Source organism: Muntiacus reevesi, chromosome 15 (assembly GCF_963930625.1).
Source record: "Muntiacus reevesi chromosome 15, mMunRee1.1, whole genome shotgun sequence".
NCBI classification, from domain to species: domain Eukaryota; kingdom Metazoa; phylum Chordata; class Mammalia; order Artiodactyla; family Cervidae; genus Muntiacus; species Muntiacus reevesi.
The window spans coordinates 20,813,915-20,833,099 of NC_089263.1; the positions used below are offsets into that span (position 1 = coordinate 20,813,915).

General features: G+C 46.2%; 1 protein-coding gene across 4 annotated transcripts in view; it reads left to right on the forward strand.

Annotated features, from left to right (window-relative positions):
- Positions 1 to 14,947, forward strand: part of ZNF592 (zinc finger protein 592) — a 47,784-nt gene extending 32,837 nt beyond the window's left edge. For all 4 annotated transcript variants that reach the window (XM_065906155.1, XM_065906159.1, XM_065906157.1 and 1 more), the window contains 7 exons: positions 3,690 to 3,868; positions 10,306 to 10,482; positions 10,768 to 10,927; positions 11,038 to 11,325; positions 11,538 to 11,650; positions 12,278 to 12,413; positions 13,621 to 14,947. In XM_065906155.1, the coding sequence (XP_065762227.1) occupies positions 3,690 to 3,868; positions 10,306 to 10,482; positions 10,768 to 10,927; positions 11,038 to 11,325; positions 11,538 to 11,650; positions 12,278 to 12,413; positions 13,621 to 14,121 (1,554 nt within the window). In that variant the 3' untranslated portion in view covers positions 14,122 to 14,947. The remainder of the gene's footprint in view (positions 1 to 3,689; positions 3,869 to 10,305; positions 10,483 to 10,767; positions 10,928 to 11,037; positions 11,326 to 11,537; positions 11,651 to 12,277; positions 12,414 to 13,620) is intronic.
- Positions 14,948 to 19,185: the final 4,238 nt, after the last annotated feature.

Below are 19,185 nucleotides of genomic sequence, written 5' to 3' on the forward strand. Positions count from 1 at the left end.
GATGGCCATTCTGACTGGTGTGTGATGGTACCTTGTAGTTACGATTTGCATTTTTCTAGTTATTAGTGTTGTTGAGCATCTTGTGCCTGTTGGCCACCTGTATGTCTTCAAATTTGGAGAAATGTCTATTTAGATCTTCTGCCTGTTTTCTGATTGGGTTTCTTTTGTTGTTGTTATTGAGTTGTATGAGCTATTTATATATCTCAAAAATTAAGCCCTTGTTGGTTGCCCTGTTTGTGAATATTTTCTCCCAGTCGATAGGTTGTCTTCATTTTGATTATGGTTTCTATTGCTGTGCGAAAGCTTGCAAGTTTGATTAGGTCCCATTTGTTTATTTTTGCTTTTATTTCTATTGCCATAGGAGACTGACCTAAGAAAATTGGTATAATTTATGTCACAGAATGTTTTGCTTATGTTCTCTTCTAGGAGTTATTGTCTCATATTTAAGACTTTAAGCCATTTTGAGTTTATTTTTGTGTGTAGTGTGAGGGTGTGTCCTAACCTCATTGATTTACACGCAGCTGGCCAATTTTACCAGCACTGCTTGCTGAAGAGTCTGTTTTTTCTCCATTGTATAGTCTCGCCTCAATTGTCAAAGATTAACTGACTGTTGATGTGTGGATTTATTTCTAGGCTCTCTGTTCTGTTCCATTGGTCCATGTGTCTGTTTCTCTACCAGTACCACACTGTTCTGATTATTCTAGCTTAGTAGTATTGTCTAAAGTCTGGAGGGTTAAACCTCCTGCTTTGTTCCTTTTCCTCAGGGTTGCTTGGGCAATTCTGAGTCTTTTATGGTGCCATATAAATTTTAGGATTATTTGCTTCAGTTGTGTGAAAAATGTCCTGATAAAGATTGCATTAAATCTGTAGATTGCTTTGGGTAGTATGATGATTTTAACAATATTAATTCTTCCAATCTAGGAGCATGGCATGTCTTTCCATTTCTTTGAATCATCTTCACTTTCCTTTATCAATGTTTATAGTTCTCAGCATGTAAGTCTCCTTCACCATCTTGGTCAGGTTTAGTCCTAAGTTTTATTTTTGATGTGATTTTGGGAAGGGATTTTTGTCTGAGTATTGCTTCCTCCACTTTCTTATCATTTCCAGTTGCATGAAATGTCTTTTTTCCATCCCCCTACTTTGAATCTTGGAGTGCCCTTCACTCTGAAGTGAGTTTCTTGTAGACAGCATGTTGTAGGCTCTTGTTTTTTTAATCCACTCTCATATATTTTGATTGGAGCATTTAGTCCATTGACATTTAAGGCAATTACTGATTGATAAGTATTTATTACCACTTTAAACCTTTGTTTTTTCAGTTGATTTTTTTCTTCTTTGTTCCTTTCTTTTGTTTTTCCTTTTGTGGTTTGATGGTTTTCTTCTGTATTGTGCGTGTGTGTCCTTTTGTTTTTTTGTCAGTCTATTGTATGGCTTTGATTTGTGACTCACTCTTCTCCATGCTCAATTACCCCATTTTGGTCGGGCGGTAGGGTCCCATCAGGCTGGCTCCTGTATTCCTATGTTCCTTTCACATGAACTCATTAAACCTTGAGACGCTTCCCTACTTTGAGCCCCAGCAAGATTTGGGCGCATTTCTTGTGCTAAACCTAGAATCAGTCAATTTTTCAAGAGGCCATGATGGTTTTTTTTTTTTAAGTGAGAAATGATATTTAGAGGCTACGTTCTGGGCACCAGATTTGCTTATTCTGCTGAATATGTTTCTAAACCTTTTTAGTGGCCAGAACTAAGAAATACAAAGTTTTAAAATAAGGAAAGGGAGAGCTTGAGTTTATACTGGTACTGAAATGTAAGATTATACTTAAAACATTTTTTTTTTAAAATCTTATTATTTTTGGCTGTGCTGGATCTTTGTTGTTGCACGGGCTTTTCTCTAGTTGCAGTGAGTGGGGGCTTCTCACTGCAGTGACTTCTCTCGTCATGGAGCGCAGGCTCGAGGGCGCCAGTGGTTGCAGCTCCCAGGCTCAGTGCACAGTTACGGTGCGTGGACTTAGTTGCTCTGTGGCATGTGGGATCTTCCCAGGTCAGGGATCAAACCTGTCTCTCCTGCACTGGCAGACAGATTCTTTACTACTAAGCCACCAGGGGAGGCCAAGATCATACTTCTTATGTAACTGATTTTATACTGAAAATCTTGGTTCCTAAAATTTTCCTACTATACACACACACATACATACATATACACACATATACACACAGATTTCAAAATGTCAAGACCAATATTAATTATTTTTTTTCCCAATATTAATTCTAACCTTAGGACACCGCATAAAGTTGAGTGTGTATTTGCAGTTAGTTCTTCATGTCCTTAGAATATATCATATTCAGGATGTATAAGTCAAAATACTGTGCTGTAAAAGTCACAGAGAATAATTTTTTTTTACCAACTCAGTGGCCTGTCTCATTTCATCTGTGTTCTTATCCCCTCTCCCTCAGTGTATTATTTTTAAACAAATCCCAGCATTATAGTATCTATTGCAGTATATATATCTAAAAGAAAAAGTTTTTTGCTTAAAAAAAACCCATAGATATAATATCATCACACCTCAAAATTAATAATAATTCCTTATAATCAAATCTTAATATCAAGTGTCAAATGTTTCAGTATTTGTCATCATTAAGTTAGGTTTAAAATATCCAGTTATCTCATTTCTTTTTACACTTGGCTTGCTTGGATCAGGATCCAAATAAGGGCTATCCATTGCAGTTGTTGAAAATGTCTTTTAACTCTCTTTTAATCTGTAAATTCCTCTTCCTCAATCTTTTTTTTTTCTTTTTTTGCCTTGGCATTTCTTTTGTTGAAAAAGCTGGATTGTTTGTGCTGTAAGGGCCCTACATTCTGGATATCACTGCTTAAAACAGATCTTTTCCTGGCCTCCCTAACAGTTTATCGGTCTGAGCACTCCTGAGCCCAGGTCAGTGGCTCCCTTGTTACTAAGCAGGGCCACTCCAGACATAGGCCCCCCCGCTCAGCCTCTCGCTCTCCCCTCTGGGCTTTTGGACTCTCCCTGTCTGAGAGCTTCTGTGAGTCGGCCTGGAGGACTTGTCAGCCTCTGGTTCTCTCCTGGGTCTGAGAACAAGGAAGCCGATAGCTGTTCTGTGCTTCTCTGTGGATGGATGTGGGCAATTGTGGCTCCAGGCACCGCTTCCCCACCCCAGAGTGGGCAGACAGACAGCATACGGAAACTCGGTCTGCATGGAGGCTTCTGAGTGTTAACCATGGGGGCTCAGGTCTGCTCTGGGAGTCTCTGAGCCAGCTTACCGAAGGTGTTGAGTCAGAACCTGCTGAGCCAGGGCAGAGGCCCCGGTAGGCCTGGCAGTGTAGCAAGATTTTAGAATGCAAGAAGTGTCTTGGGCCTCCGGAAAGGAAAAGCTGGTCCTCTGCTGAGCAAGGGGAGAGCAGGATCACAGCCCGATGTGTAGGACTGATTTTGGGGAAAATAGGGTTAGGTCTGCCTTTGATTAATAAGGTGAGAGGCAAAGCTAGAGTGGGCATCAGTGTCATCACTGCGTGAGGCCTGGGGGTGTCACCAGTGTCCTAGGGGAGTTGGGAGAGAGAACGGTTGGGGGTGGTAGCCCTTCTGATCAGCGTCCTAGGAAAGCGAGGCAGCCCTGGTTGAGAGCTCCTGGCCTGTGGCTCCCGCCTGAACTGCTCTCTCCGTGTTCTTTCCTAGACCTGCCAGGTGTGCCAGATGCTGCTGCCCAACCAGTGCAGCTTCTGCGCCCACCAGCGGATCCACGCCCACAAGTCCCCCTACTGTTGTCCGGAGTGCGGGGCCCTCTGCCGCTCTGCCTACTTCCAGACCCACGTAAAGGAGAACTGCCTGCACTATGCCCGCAAGGTGGGCTACAGGTGGGTGCTGTCCTGGGCTTGCCCAGTGACTGCTGCTTTTTCTGGACCGTAGCTCGTTTCAGACTGGAGTTTGGGGAGTTCCCTAGTGGTCTAGTAGTTAGGATTAGCTACTTCCGTTGCCGTGGCCCGGGTTCAATCCCTGGCTGGGGAACTGAGATCCCATAAGCCACATATTTTGGCATAGCCAAACTATTAGAGGAATTTTGAGTTTTGGTCTTATGAGCCCTGGGCTCCAGCTTAATAAGACAAGAATGTTGATTGATATGTGGACAGACATTTTTACTTTGTAGGGAACCAGAAAAGAAGGAAGAAGAACAAGGAGTTAAAAAGTTAAACAGTGGGGGAAAACAAAAAGCTTTGGGACCTTCCTGGCCATTCAGTGGTTAAGACTCTGAGCTTCTACTTCAGGGGGCACAGGTTTGATCCCTGGTTGGGAAACTAAGATCCCACATGCTGTGAGTGGCACAGTGTGGCCAAAAGATGAAAAAAAGAGAAAAGCTTTAAAGAGGAGGGTATTGGGGAGATTAGGCTATACCTCACATTCACTTTGTCAGTTTGATTTTTTTTTTTAAGGTATATAAATTTGCTCAGAAAGTTATCATGCTTGACATATTAATTTTAAAGTACTATTTCAATAATAAATTTGCAAATTTTGGTACTTTCAAATGTTCTCAATTTCTGAACAAATGGCAAGCTGCCAAAGTCAAAGAACTTTTATCTTTGTGTTGATTAGTTTTTGTCAGTTTGTGAGAAGTGAGACCTGAGAATGGAAAAAAATGATCAGCTTCATGGTAAAACCAAGAAAACTCTGTTTTAAACTGATATATGTCTATGGTGTTAAACAGATATAAGCAAGAAGTCATTTTCAAAGAAAAGATCAAAATGAGGGTGAACGCTTCTTCTAAAACTCATTGATCTGTAATTTTACATTGACCCAATCAGGTCTCCTTTACTTGTTTACTTGCTTGGGAGTTTCTACATCTTATGTTTTCTGATCATTTTTGCTTCAGAAATTTAATTTTGCCCAAATTTATTAAGGTTTTCTTCTCTTTGGTATTAAATTTTGATTTAGTTCATTTAATGGGCTTCCCAGATGGCCCAATGGTAAAGAATATGCCTGCCAATGCAGGCGACTCAAGAGACAGGTGTAGTAATCCCTGGGTCAGGAGGATCCCCTGGAGAAGGGAATGGCAACCCACTCCAGTATTCTTGCCTGTGGAAACCCATTTTCCCTTGCCTGGGAAACCGCCAGGGGAGACTGGCGGCCTATAGTCCATGGGGCTGCAAAGAGTTGGACAGGACTGAGCAACTGAGCACAGTTCATTTAATAAACTTTTTTTGAGTTCTTACTGTTGCTTTAGCCTTGTGCCAAACACTCAAGACACAAAAATGGTTAAAACCCATCTCCTGCCCTCAAGGGGGCTTCAATCCGATGGCTTTCAAACATGCACGCAGGTACTTATGATTCAGAGTGGCTAAGTTCTATATTTGAGGAATGGTCAGGAAAGCTTCATAGAGAAGATAGGAGGAGGTTTTTAGGTAGAAGAAAGGAGGCGAGCCTATCTGGCAAGAGCAAAGGCAAGGGTGCCAGCACACACAGAAAAATCTTAGGAAGGATAAACATGGTGTGGGTCACGATGAACTGGAGGAAGGATGAGCAATGAGACAAGGGGGTTGGTAGGGGCCAGGCCGTGCAAGACCTTGTATTCCTTGGCAGGCATCTGGACTCTTTCCTGGGGATAGTGAGGAGTGATGGAAAACTTTGCAGCAAGAGAGTGATCCAGCCAGATCTGTGTTTTAGAAAGATCATTCTGGAAAGCTGATATGTGTATTAGAGGCGAGAGACTAGAGACAGGTTGTGTGACAATTCCGATGAGACACTGAGGGATCCAGCTAAGGCATGGCTGTGAGGATAGAGAGAAGGAAAACCTGAGAGAGATTTAGAAAGGAGAAGCATTAGGGCTTGAGGATGGCTTATGTACCGGGGTGAGGGATGGGGAGTGGTTAGTGATCACTTCCAGGTTTCTCTCTTGGGATAGCCATTTCCAAATGTAGATGTTTCTTTTATGTGTTAGAATGGAGACGCTAACATATATGGGAAGAAAACAACCCAGAGATGGGGTTATACAGAGCCCTTGCCACCATGTTGCAAAGAGCATGGCTTGGCAGCCTTCTAGGCTACATTTTAAAACTGAACACCTGAATGAGTGCTTTTTGCAGTATTCATAACACTTGAAAATATCTTTCTAATTTTGACGTAAGTGTATGCTGCTTGTGATGTAAGTGTATGCTGCTTGTTTCAAGATCTAATTGAATCCATAGCAATCAATACTTTAGCTTTTGTACTTGAATTTTTTAAAAAATATATTGATTTATTTGGCTGCATTGTGGGTTTAGTTGCCCTATAGTATGTGGGATCTTCCCTGCCCAGGGATCAAACCCGTGTCCCTTGCATTGGAAGGCAGATTCCTAGCCACTGTACCACCAAGGAAGTCCCTGTATTTGAATCTTGAATCCAAGAAAGTTTCAGTAACGCAGATGGATTAATAGTATTTTTTGTACTTTAATTATATATTTTACCTCCTTCTATAAGAGTAAAAAGCAATGTAATGTCTCAAAAGTAGTTTATCAAGCCTTTTTGTAAGAAAGGTCAGACAAAATGATGCAGCTAGGATTACTGAAGATACTGACATTAATGTTTTCAGTGATCTGTGGTTGAATTCAGAAGATATGCACACTGACATAGTATTCGTTGTACTTAAGATCTTCAGCTATTAATGTATTTTTTGTAATAGCTTTTATTCAGATGTAATTCATGTCCCATCCTATTCACCTATTTAAAGTGTCCTATTCAGTGCTTTTTACTATATTCACAAAATTTTACAATCAGTCACAATGATCAATTTTAGAGTATTTTCATCACCCATAAAGAAAGAAACTCTATATTTGTAGTCCTTCCATTCCAAGAGAACAACAACTTTCTGTCACATAGATGTGCCTCCTTTGGATATTTCATTTAGATGAAATCATATAATATATAGTCTTAGCATAATAGTTTCAAGATTCATCCATATTGTAACAAATAATAGTTATTCACTCCTTTTTTGGGTTTTATGAATAATGCAGCTAATGAACATTCATGTGTAAGTTATTAGGTAACAATGTTTTCAGTCCTTTGGGATATATACCTGGGAGTAAAATAGCTGAGTCAAATTGAGGAACTGCCACTTTGTCTTTCAAAGTAGCTATACCACATTTATATTCCGACCAGGGATGGATGAGAGTTTTGTCTTCTTTACATCGCTGCCAATATTTGTTACTGTCTGACTTTTGATTATAGTTATTGTGGGTGTAAAGTGATATCTCATGATGGTTTTGATTTGTATTTCCCTGGTGGATAATGATGTCAAGCATATCTTCATAAATTTATTGGCCATTTGTATATTTTCTTTAGAGAAATATCTATGCAGATCCTTTGCCCTTTTAAAAATTGTGTTATTTGTCTTTTTGTTGTTGAACTGTAAGGGTTCTTTATATATTCAGGTTACAAGTCTTTTGTCAGATATATGATTTGCAAGTATTTTCTCCCATTCTCTGGATAGTAATCATTTTTAATAAATGCTAAGAGTACCTATGTTCCATTTCAATAAGCTCTACTATAGAGTTTTATATTAATAATATTTTTATTTATTTAAAAATTGTATCTTTCGACTGTGCTGGATCTTTGTTGCTTTGCATAGGCTTTCTCTACTTTTGATGGCTTCTCTTGTTGCAGAGCACAGGCTCTAGGTGTGTGGGCTTCAGTAGTTGTGGCGCACAGGCTTAGTTGCTCTGTGGCAGGTGGAATCTTCTCGGACCAGAAGTAGAACCCATGTCACCTACACTGGCAGACAAATTCTTACCCACTGGGCTGCCAAGGAAGTCCTGACAATGTAATATTTTTAGGATTTTGTAAATTATTCTGCTCTTTGTTGATAATTTGAAGAGTGACCAATGATGTCATAAGGAAGCAAGTTTAGACTATTTAATAAGATGTTACCCCATATATCACTCAGTTGTGTCCGACTCATTGCGACCCCATGGACTGTAACCCACCAGGCTCCTCCATCCATGGGATTCTCCAGGCAAGAATACTGGAGTGGATTGCCATTTCCTCCTCCAGGGGATCTTCCCGACCCAAGGACTGAACTCAGGTCTCCCACATTGCAGGCAGGCGCTTTAACCTCTGAGCCACCAGGGAAGCCTTATTTGTGATTATTGACAAAGTTAAATATTTTACTGCTCTTTATCTTTTCTAAGTGAAAGTTGCTCCCTCATGTCCAGCTCTTTGCAACCCCGTGGACTCTATAGTCCATGGAATTCTCCAGGCCAGAATACTGGAGTACATAGGCTTTCCCTTCTCCAGGGGATCTTCCCAACCCAGGGATTGAACCCAGGTCTCTTGCATTGCAGGCAGATTCTTTACCAGCTGAGCCATCAGGGAAGCCATATCTTTTCTAAAGCTTTATATATTTGACAGCATATGGTTCTATAATTGTCTGTTTTCTCTTAAAAAAACAGTTGGTAAAGAGTTGTGTCGTGAAAAAAAAAAGAAGAGTTGTGTCGTGGGGTTAGATTTCTTTTCTACACAGCTTTTCATTAGTTTGCAAACCCTGTTTGATTCAGTCCTTCACTGAGACCACTCGGCTCATGTTCTTTTTCCCCTTTATAGTCTTACTTTCCATGAGGTTTCTGCCAAGAATGTCTTCTGGGTAAATTGAATGGATTTTCACTTGTACTTATGTTGCTCCTGTAGGACTTTGGTCAAACTGCACAAATAAAACCACTTAGATTCTTTACACATGTCAGGTGTATTTGGCTACTTTGAATGAATGTGGAAATGTGTGGATTTTTTTCTCCCCTCATAATTACTTGTGGTGTGGATATGCTTGTGTGTGTTAGGAGCTGGTCACTATTTTGTTTGGCAGGAGAGAAAAGAAAATACAATTTAAGTGTAAGTAGTTTGTATGGAATCTCTAACACATTCACATTTAGTAATGAATGCTTGTTGGCCTTAGTTGCGAACAGACTTTGGGTTCTGTGTACTTTTCCTCATTGCTGATTAAGTTTGTAAAAGGTGATTTTGTCTCCCCCTCTCCCCCTGCCCTGCCCTAAATATACACAAAAGAATGAAAAACAAAAAGGATTGGTGAGGATTCTGTGATGAGTCATGTGGATTGCAAAAATGGGCTAATATGTTGAAATGAATGCTAATATTTGGAGTCAAAGAATTCTTAAGTGAAGACATATCCTTTCTTTCAGTAAAGTGACACCCTCTCTTCTAGATTACGGGGATGCCAAGGTTACAGGAGCAAGCTTTATTGCAACAGACAGAAAATAACAGTTACCTCAAGAGCTGGGAGCAAGGAGGGTGTTCTCTCATGTAGGGAGACCTGTCTGTGTTTTCAGGCGGGAAGAAAGACTGAACACATGAGAGAGTCTGGGAACCCGAATAGATGAAGGTTAGCTTAGAGGAACATCATTTTCTGATGTTGAAGAAAGGAAACAGTATTTATAGAGAGATATTTTGAAGTTGAAAGAAGAGTTCCACATGACCTCAATGTCAGAGAAATGGTTTAAGACAATTCCTACATTATAAAAATGATATAGTCACTAAACAAAACTCAGAAAGTACAAATCAGTAGGGGAAGAGAGAAATAAAAATGTTATCCATAGTCCCACCGAGGAGAACTTAGAACACTGATGAGCTGCAGAGTCCAGAATGGTATCAGGCACATGTGCCTATTGAGAGCTTGAAGTGTAGCCAGGGCAACTGGACGTTTTATTTTATTGACTGAAATTTAAATAGTCACATGGACAGTGCTGTATGAAACACTTCCGTCATCACAGCAAGTTCCACAGTGCTTCTCTAGAGCACTTCTTGGGCTTTGAGGGCTGTTTGTTTTAATGTGGTTGTCATGGTGGGTGTAGCACCTCCTCGGTGTACATTTTATTAAGTGAACATCCCTGCCTGTTCCGTGCCCGCATGTGGGGAGGCACAGGCTTTCTGCAGTATCCTTCTAAAACTCGCCCTGGACTCCCGCAATTGGATCACACTTAAATGGGTGCTATTAATGTCATTTTTGAATCATACTCCCCTTTCTCCACTCCCACCAGCTCTATGGTTAGGCTCAATCAAGTTTTTAGCTTGCAGAAGAATATTCTCTGGCCTGTGAGGGGAGGGCTTTCTTTCCTCTCCTTGACCAGGAGGGTCTTCGGCTTGGGAGGCCCCGGGTGACTGCATTGTGCCTGGCGGCAGCAAGCAAACTTCCAAGACTAAATGCATAAGGGAGGGGTAGGTCCCTGAGATGGCTCTCTTCCTGTCCTCCATCCCTGCTCTTCTAACACCACTTCTTGGTCTGACATACCTGTTCCCTGGCCCCACCTCTGTCATCCAGGTGCATCCACTGTGGGGTTGTCCACTTGACCTTGGCCTTGCTGAAAAGCCACATCCAGGAGCGGCACTGCCAGGTCTTCCACAAATGTGCGTTCTGCCCTATGGCCTTCAAGACTGCCAGGAGCACCGCGGACCACAGCGCCACCCAGCATCCCACCCAGCCCCACAGACCCTCCCAGTGAGTGTGGCTCCAGGGCCTGCAGGCCTGTGGGAGCAGAGCAGATCAACGTGGGGCCCTATGGGAGGTGTTGGATGGACTGGGAAGCCCAGGCTAGTGGCAGAGAGTGGCTAGAAGCCCGGAGTGCTTCGGAGATGTCTGAGACCGGGGAGTGTCCACGTTGGCTCAGAGTATTGCTTTTCCCAACCTGAGTCTGGTTCGGAGAGATCACACGTGCAGTGGAGGGGCCTGTGGTTCTGCCGGCTGGGCCTTGGTCACCTCATGCCCTGGGGCTTGTCGTGGCAGGCTCATTTATAAGTGCTCCTGTGAAATGGTCTTCAACAAGAAGAGGCACATCCAGCAGCACTTTTACCAGAATGCCAGCACGGCGCAGGTGGGCGTCTTCAAGTGCCCTGAGTGCCCGCTCCTGTTCCTGCAGAAGCCGGAGCTGATGCAGCATGTCAAGGTGGGGCCCCTTGGGGAAGGGGCTGGGGAGACGGGCATGTCCTCAGGCCAGGTACCTAGCCCTGCATCCCCCGCCCCCAACCAGTCAGTAATCGCTCCCTCTGTCCCCAGAGCACCCATGGTGTGCCCCGCAACGTGGACGAGCTGTCCAGCCTCCAGTCCTCAACAGACTCGTCTTCAAGCCGCCCTGGCCCTCGAGTGCCTGCTGAGCCCCCAGCCCCCAGTGTGACTGCTCGGGGCAGTGCCCTGCCCTCCAGCCGCTGGGGCAGGCCTGAGGCCCACCGCAGGGCTGAGGCCAGGCCCCGGCTGAGGAACACCGGCTGGACCTGCCAGGAGTGCCAGGAGTGGGTTCCTGATCGGGAGAGCTACGTGTCCCACATGAAAAAGAGCCACGGTCGGGTAAGTGCGGCACATGCAGGTCCGTCTGTCCTACGAGATCAGAGCCTCTGCCACGGCATGACCCCCTGTGGTTCCTGGTGCCATGAGCATGGTAGGCGATGCAGATCCTGAGTTCTTGGGGCATCCTTCTTTCTGCCTACCTCCTCTGAGAAGAAAGATGCACCCAAAAGTGTCTTAGGGTTCTGACGCCTTGCATCCTGTGGTCCCCATAGACGTTGAAGCGGTACCCATGTCGGCAGTGTGAACAGTCCTTTCACACCCCCAACAGCCTGCGCAAACACATCCGCAACAACCACGACACAGTGAAGAAAGTCTACACTTGTGGGTGAGTCCCTGGATGTGGGAGCCAAGGGGCTGAAATTCATCCAGACCACTGTGGTACCCCTAGGGCTTTTCTCAACTGTGAGATCAGGGCTCAGAGGCAAGAGACAAGCCAGTTTCTATTGGGAAGTGCTGTGGCTAGGTTAGGAAGAGGGTGTTCTAGAGCCTAGTGGCTCTGGAGGTCTCCCCCTTCCCAACTCGTAAGCCCAGGCCACCCTGTCTGGCGGTGGTGGAGGGCCCTGAGGTTGGAGAGGAATGGATGCGATGTGAGCAGGTGCCCTGTCAGCCATGAGACTTCAGCACCATCTCTCCGAGCTTTTGGACAGAACAGGCTGCTGTCAGGCTGGCTGCTGGGCCCACACTTGGGTCTCTGGACACTGATACCAGAGAGAGGAGAGTCAGGTCACAGCTTAGGACCAATACAGATACTCTGACTTTCTGTCGTCTTCTGCCTTGGCTGGTTTGTACTGGCTGGATTTCCCAGTGCCACCCTGCCAGCCCGAGGACCACCCTGCCTACCCCAGACTATCTCCCCTGGAGCCAGAGGCAGCTTCACCTCAGCCTGCCTGTTTGGCCCCCCAGACCCTGGGGCCAATCATCTTACACAGCCTCTCTGGCTGCGCTTCTGCAGGTATTGCACAGAGGATAGCCCCAGCTTTCCTCGGCCCTCCCTCCTGGAGAGCCACATCAGCCTTATGCACGGTATCAGAAATCCTGATTTGAGCCAGACGTCCAAAGCCAGACCTTCGGGTGGACATTCCCCTCAGGTGAGTGTGGGGCCCCTGCCTGCCGGAGCAGCTTGCCTGGTGAGGCTGGACCTGGAGGGGCGCTGGGCAGGTTACCAGAGCCCATATGTCCTTGTGGCCAAGGAGCAGCCAGTAGTGACAGCAACCTCCATGCGGGTCACTCTCTAGCCTTGTGTGACCTGCCTGGGGACCGCACACAAAGAAAGGAGCAGGGATCCCCGAGGCGGCCCAGTGACCCTTTCTCGCCGCCATTTCCGTCACTGTGACCCGTCTCTCAGGGTGTCTTGTGCCCTGTGGACATTGGATTGCGTCCACCTACCTCCTGCCTCTGCCTCTCTGCGGTCCTAGGAGGTGGGGTGGGTAGGCCTGACCGTTGGGAGAGGATGCAACGCTTCACTGAGTCACACCCCCATCCCCACCCCCACCCCACCCCCCAGTTCCAGAGGAACCAGACCTAGAGCCCCACTACCGTGGTCCCTCTGACCTCACCCCTGTTTCATACCCTGTACCCATTTCTGGTCAGCTTCTGGGGCAGCCTCGTGTCCCTCTTCCCAGTGGACTCCCCCCACTCCATGGTGGGGGCGGCTTCTCATAGGGGCAGGCATGCCTGGGAATCCCAGAGAGCTGCCTAGCATTTCAGGGGGCTCTTTACTGGCTATTCGGAGAAGGGCCCTGGTCTGCAAAGGCCCTTTCACACACAGCAGGTAGGGTGTGAATTGATGCTTCGGCAATAACTGTCTATGATTAAGATGCATACCTTCTTTTCTCTGCACATGCGTACACCCTTTGATCTAGCAATTCCACTTCTGAGATTTATCTGTCAGGTAGCTTTGGCCCAGGGGATAAAGAAATCTGTCAATATATGTTGTAAAGTGAAAAAAAGCAGGGTGAAGAAAAGTGTGCATGCAATGCTGTCATCTTGTAAAAGGTGGTGGTTGTATTTCTGTGCATGACTGGAACATCTTTCGGCGGTACCTCAGACCCCAGTGTTGTCTGGGGAGCCAGGGAGGGGGTCTTCATTTCTTCTGTACCCTTCCCACGTCTTTGGAATGTTGTGCTACATGGATGTGTCCGTTAAAACAAGCAAAAGAAGCAAACCACACCTAGACCAGAACTTAGGGCTGAGCTGAGTCCGGCCTGGGTGATGATTCTGCAAGTCCTTGGACCGCGTTGCGCATGCTGGGGGCTCATGTCCTGGGCTTCCAGACTCACGTCGTCTCTTCTTCAGGTGAACCATCTGAAAAGACCAGTCAGCGGAGTGGGGGCCGCTCCTGACACCAGCAATGGCACGCCAGTCTCTTCCACCAAAAGGCACAAGTCGCTTTTCCAGTGTGCGAAATGTAGCTTTGCCACGGACTCAGGGCTGGAGTTCCAGAGCCACATACCTCAGCACCAGAAGGACAGCTCCACGGCCCAGTGTCTCCTCTGTGGCCTGTGCTACACCTCTGCTGGCTCCCTCAGCCGCCACCTCTTCATCGTCCACAAGGTGAGAGACCAGGAGGAGGAAGAGGCAGAGGCGGCGGAGCCAGAGGAGGGCTCTGGGGAGGAGGTGCCCATGGAGACCAGGGAGAACGGACTGGAAGAAGGTGCCGAGGAGCCTCTGGTGGGCGACTCCGAGACGGGGAGATCACTGGGCCTGGCCCAGGACGAGGACGGGGCCCAAGACGCTCCCAGTCGACCACAGACCTCTCAGGACCGGGACAGCCTCACACCGTCCCCGCAGGTGTGACCGGAGGCCCTGCGGTGCATGGGCGGGGTGGCGCCATGGTGTCCTCCGCCTGCGGTGTGGACAGTGGGAAAGAACAGGCCTCACCCGACGTGAGTGTGTCTGGCTGTGTCCTGGAGCAGTGTCTGCCCTGAGCTGCGGGGGGCTGGGTGGCCCCCAGCCCTGGGAGATGCGGGGTCGCCCAGGACCCTCACAGCTCTGAATCTGCTTCTGTTATTTATGGCTTTGTGCTGCTTCTCGGTACCCCAACTCTCGTCTGTGTACTTCCAACCCTGACGCTGTCACCTCTGCTCAAGGCCCTTCAGCAGCCGCGCTCTCCTGGGAGGTCCCCTTACTCTGCCTTCAGCCCGGGCCTCCCTGCAGCAGCTTGCTTCACATTACCAGAGCCTGAGACAGGGGAGGAGGGTGCGGGCGTGTCCCCCCTCTGAGAGAGCTCGCCTCGCCCGGCTTGCAGAGGGCTCTCGGTCCCCATGCCCTTCCTCTCTGTCTTCTCTGATTCCTTCCCTGCAAACAGTCCTGAGGATGCATTGTTGTGCGGGTTCATCCTGTCTGTGTGGGTGGGAAAAGCTTCTGTTTGGAAGCTGGGCGCAGAGAGGCAGGACCCCCCCCTTCCCCCACCGCCCCCTCGAAGAAGCTGTGCGTCCTTGTTCTGCTGCTGTTCTGCCTTTCCTGATGAGCGGGGTTCGAGGCACACAGACATGGGGATATTTGTACTCTTGCTCCTGTGCCATTAGAGAGGCCGCTGCCCCAGCAGCCAGCCCCTCCTCCTCTCGGCTACACTCATGTTGCTCAGACTATATTTCAAATAAAAGAAAACCTTCTTACCATGCAGGTAGGCTCTTGTATTCCTGTTCAGGTGAGCCTGACCCTACCCTCCACCTCCTCAGACTTCCCTCACTGGCCCATCTCTGAGAGAGAATGGTATTTCCTGCTGTCCAAGAAGGAAGGTCCTGTCTAGATTCTGCAGCTGTGGTTAGGAAACCAGGAGCTCAGGGCTTCTGAAGGGGTGAAGGGAGGGTCGTAATGCCAGTCAGGAGTCACATCCAAGTCCCCCCTGCAACACTGAACTAGTGGCATTGACTTTTAGGGCCTACTGACATTTTGCTGGGCACCTCCATCTTTCCTACAAATGGTTCTCTTCTACTAAGAGAACCCTTTACTGGTGGGAGAGGGAAAGGGAGAGAATGGAGGAATTTTTGTTTTTTCTACACTGTTCAAGAGGCTGTGGTATTGTCACTGTTGCAGGGAACTCGGGTGTGGCAGAATGGGGACTGGATATGGGAGTCTGGGCTGTCTTTTCATTGATGGCAGAGCTAGGACCTGGCCAGCACAAGGAGCTGGCCATGTGGAGGTGCCCTCTGACCTCTGCTCCGAGCGGCTGCTGCAGCCCTACCTGGGTCGGATTTGGGACTGGGCCTGGCAGGCTTTCGTGCAGCACCAGTAGGAGGGTGCTGATGGCATTCTTAGTGACAATCTTTCAAGGAGGGCATCGAATATCAATTATAAAAGTCAGATAAATACGCCTGACCTTTTTACAATTGGGAAAAAAAACTTCTTCCTCTAGCAAATGCCAAATTTCTAGTGGAAATGTTAAAGGCATTGGGAAAGGTTAATGCTTTTTCAGTTTCAGAGAAACAGTATTTTTCAGTGTTTCCCAGGCCTGCCAAGGCCACCATGTCCCTGCTTCCCAAGCAGGCAATGAGGCCCAAGCAGGCCTGATTCCAGCTACATGCAGTGCCAGAGCTGGCCCCCACTCAGTTGTCAGCCCCTCCTGATTCCAGCCTTAGGGTGCCTGCCCTGCACCTGGGGCTGTTCACAGGAACACATTACAGAAGAGGTTGATAGAAGTGTTGGAAATGGATGACTGAGTTGCTTCCCGCTCAGAGACCGTGCTAGCTGGAGCCTGAGTAGAGGAGGCGGTGAAATCACAGGTTTGACTTGTCCTGACCTCAGCTCTGTCTCCTTCCTGGGGGTGGCGTGGAGTGGAAAGAATGTGGAGCCACTCACCAAGAAACCTGGGTCACAGCCTGGCTTCTACCCTCAACCAGCTCTTGACAAACCCCTTAACTTTACCAGCCCCTTCCCTCAAGATAGGCCTGGTATTTCCCACCCGACTCGGTTCACAGGCTGCTGTGAGTTGATAAGCCAGGAAGCGTTTTCTAGTTTATGAAACACTGTCGATGTCTGGGATTCTTGACCTGACTTTAGGCTTGGAGAGGGGAGTGTACCTTGCCCGCCGCTCAGACTTAGATGCTGATGGTCAGTTCTCCACTGTTCAGTAACAGCGATAATTATCAGCACTGTGAGCCCTGCTCGTGGGCCCAGCATCTTGCTAAAAACACTTTCCAGGGGTTCTCCCTTTGTCCTCAGCATTATCTCACAGTGATCCTCTCCATTTTACAGAGAAGGAAACCGAGGCTCAGAGAGCTTAAATAACTTGCTGGATAACCTTGTAAGTCAAGCTCATCTGGTTCTAAAGTCCACTGTGTCAACTGCTGTGTTGCCTTAGTGACTCGGCTACTCTGGCTGGCGGCCAGCTTATCACCAGTTTGCAGCCATCCAGACACCTGCTTTCCTACCTCCCCTACAGTTGGGATGCCCACTGAGCACCAGGTTCTCTTTGGAGTCAGTCTGCCTCCTCACCCCAAGGAGGGCACATTTGCTTGGGGCATTCCACAGCACATGCAGTGTCCCTATGACCTCATTCTCATTGGTATTTACCTTGCCATTTGAAGATCACCATTTTGGTGGGGGGGCTATTCCAGAAAAGGTGGCTCAACCCTCACAGGGATCATGGTTCCCTCAGGGTCCAGTATCTTTTGATCTTTTTTTCAAAGGTGTCTTTAAAGAGTTCTGTTGCTATCATTTGTTATCATCAGAAAATGCTTGCTATAACAAGCACTTAGCTGCTGGAGTGAATGCTGCCCAAGTTAAACATATAAGATTCCCACCCATGTAGAAACTACAGTTTAATACACTCTGAGGCCTGACCAATGACTAGTATTTATTTTCCAACAACTTTATCTGTAAAATGATATGTCAAATTACTATAATCTGATTGGTGTAGAGAGAGTTCTTCTCTTAACTTATATAAACAGTCTGGCTTTTGAAAACAGCTGTGGTTCAGCAAGCTTTGGTTCAGCAAACCCACTTTGCCTTCTGTGAGGCTGAACACCCCACCCTACCCCTGCCTACCCTGGTCATCACTGTATATTCAGCTCTGGGTACACTTCCTTTTACTTGCTTTTAATTTTTTTCTTTTTCATATTTTGAAGAAAATTAACACACATACATGGTAAGACATCCAAACAACACAGAAGAGAATACAATGAAAAGTAAGCTGCTCATTGGAGGTCAGCCTTTGGTTCCACAGCCCGCTCTCCAGAATTAATCACTGTTTCTATATCTTATGTATCTTTCCAAGTAATTCTATGCATTTACAAGCTTTTAAAATATGTGTATTTATATATCTATTTTTTAATACAAATGATAGCATTCTCTACACAAGTGTTCTGAAGCTTGCTTTTTTTTTTTCATTTATATCGTGGAAATTGTTCCAGATTCATCCAGTGGGGACAGTCTAATTCACAGTTCCTTGTATACAGTAGTGGTTTAAAGAGTGTTTGAGTGAATTAATGCATGCCTATGTGGAAGAATCTGATTCATTTGATAGCTGTCAATACACAATTCTCTCAGGGCCTGATATGAGACAGAATCTTCTAGATTCTGGAAATTTCTCCCTGTCTTTTCCAGGGGATCCAGGTCCAAAGCCTGACCTCTTCCACCAACAACTGCCACAGCAGTCTTACAGACTGGGAGCCTTAGGTTCCTCTGAAGGGAAGAGCAGAGTAAGACTCAAGTCCCATTGTAGGTTTTTTTTTTTTTTAATAGATCTCTATTTCAAATGCTTTTTTCTCAGGGGACTTCCCTAGTGGTCCAGTGGTTAGGGCTCTGTGCTTCCACTGCAGGGGGCATGGGTCCAGTCCCTGGTTGGGGAACTAAGCCCCCACAAATCCTGCGGCATGGCCAAAATAAAAAAAGGCTTTTTCTTATTGGGAAATGATATAGCATTACTAGATAAAATAAAAACCATGCATATTTATAATCTGTCTTTGCAGTTGTTTTCTTTTTTGCATATCATTTTCCAATCCTTGTGCATTTCATAGCTGAGTTTATGATATAATTATGGTAATAACAGTGGTTAACATCAAACTATATGACAGACATCACTCTCACATTCATTCTCCTATTTAGCCTATTTAACAGTCTTATGAGATAAATACTGTTATTCCTTTTGGATGGGAGTGGTTGACCCTGAGGTCATGGAATTAGTAAGGGGCAGAGCTGAGATTGACTAGGTGTGACTAACACTGCACTGCCTCTGATTTTGTACCCTACTTTTTTATACTTAATGTTATGTCTGGACATTTTCCATGTTTCTACATAGCCTTGAGAATAAACTCACTGACAATGTGATAGAATGAAGAAATCCAGTAACTAAAAGTCAGGAGCCCTAGGTTCCAATGCGAATGCTACAGCTTATTTGATCTCTCTTTTCTTGCCGTCAGTTCAGGCATCTGTCAAATTGGGAGATGGGGAGTTTTAAATTCCTGGGGATCTAGAATTGAACCTGGTTAGATTTTATCTCCTTGGTCCTGTATGTGCTGTGCTTCGTTGCTTAGTTCTGTCTGAGTTTGTGACCCCATGGACTGTAGCCTGCTCTCCTCTGTCCAGGCAAGAATACTGGAGTGGGTTGCCATTTCTCACCCCAGGGAATCTTCCTGACCCAGGAATTGAACCTGCATCTTCTATGTCTCCTGCATTGGCGGGTGAGTTCTTTACCATTTAAACCACCAGGGAAGTCCCTAAGAAGCCCAAGAAGATTTTATCTTCTTGATCCTGTATGTATTTATATAGAGGGAACTTAACTAAAGGCAAGAACTCTTGTTGAATTTCTTCTTTTGTTTAATTGTTTTATTTATTTATTGACTTTTGGCCTAGATATATAAAAAAATGAAAGACCCCTCCCACTGACCCCCACAAGGCAATATCACTTTTATTTGCATT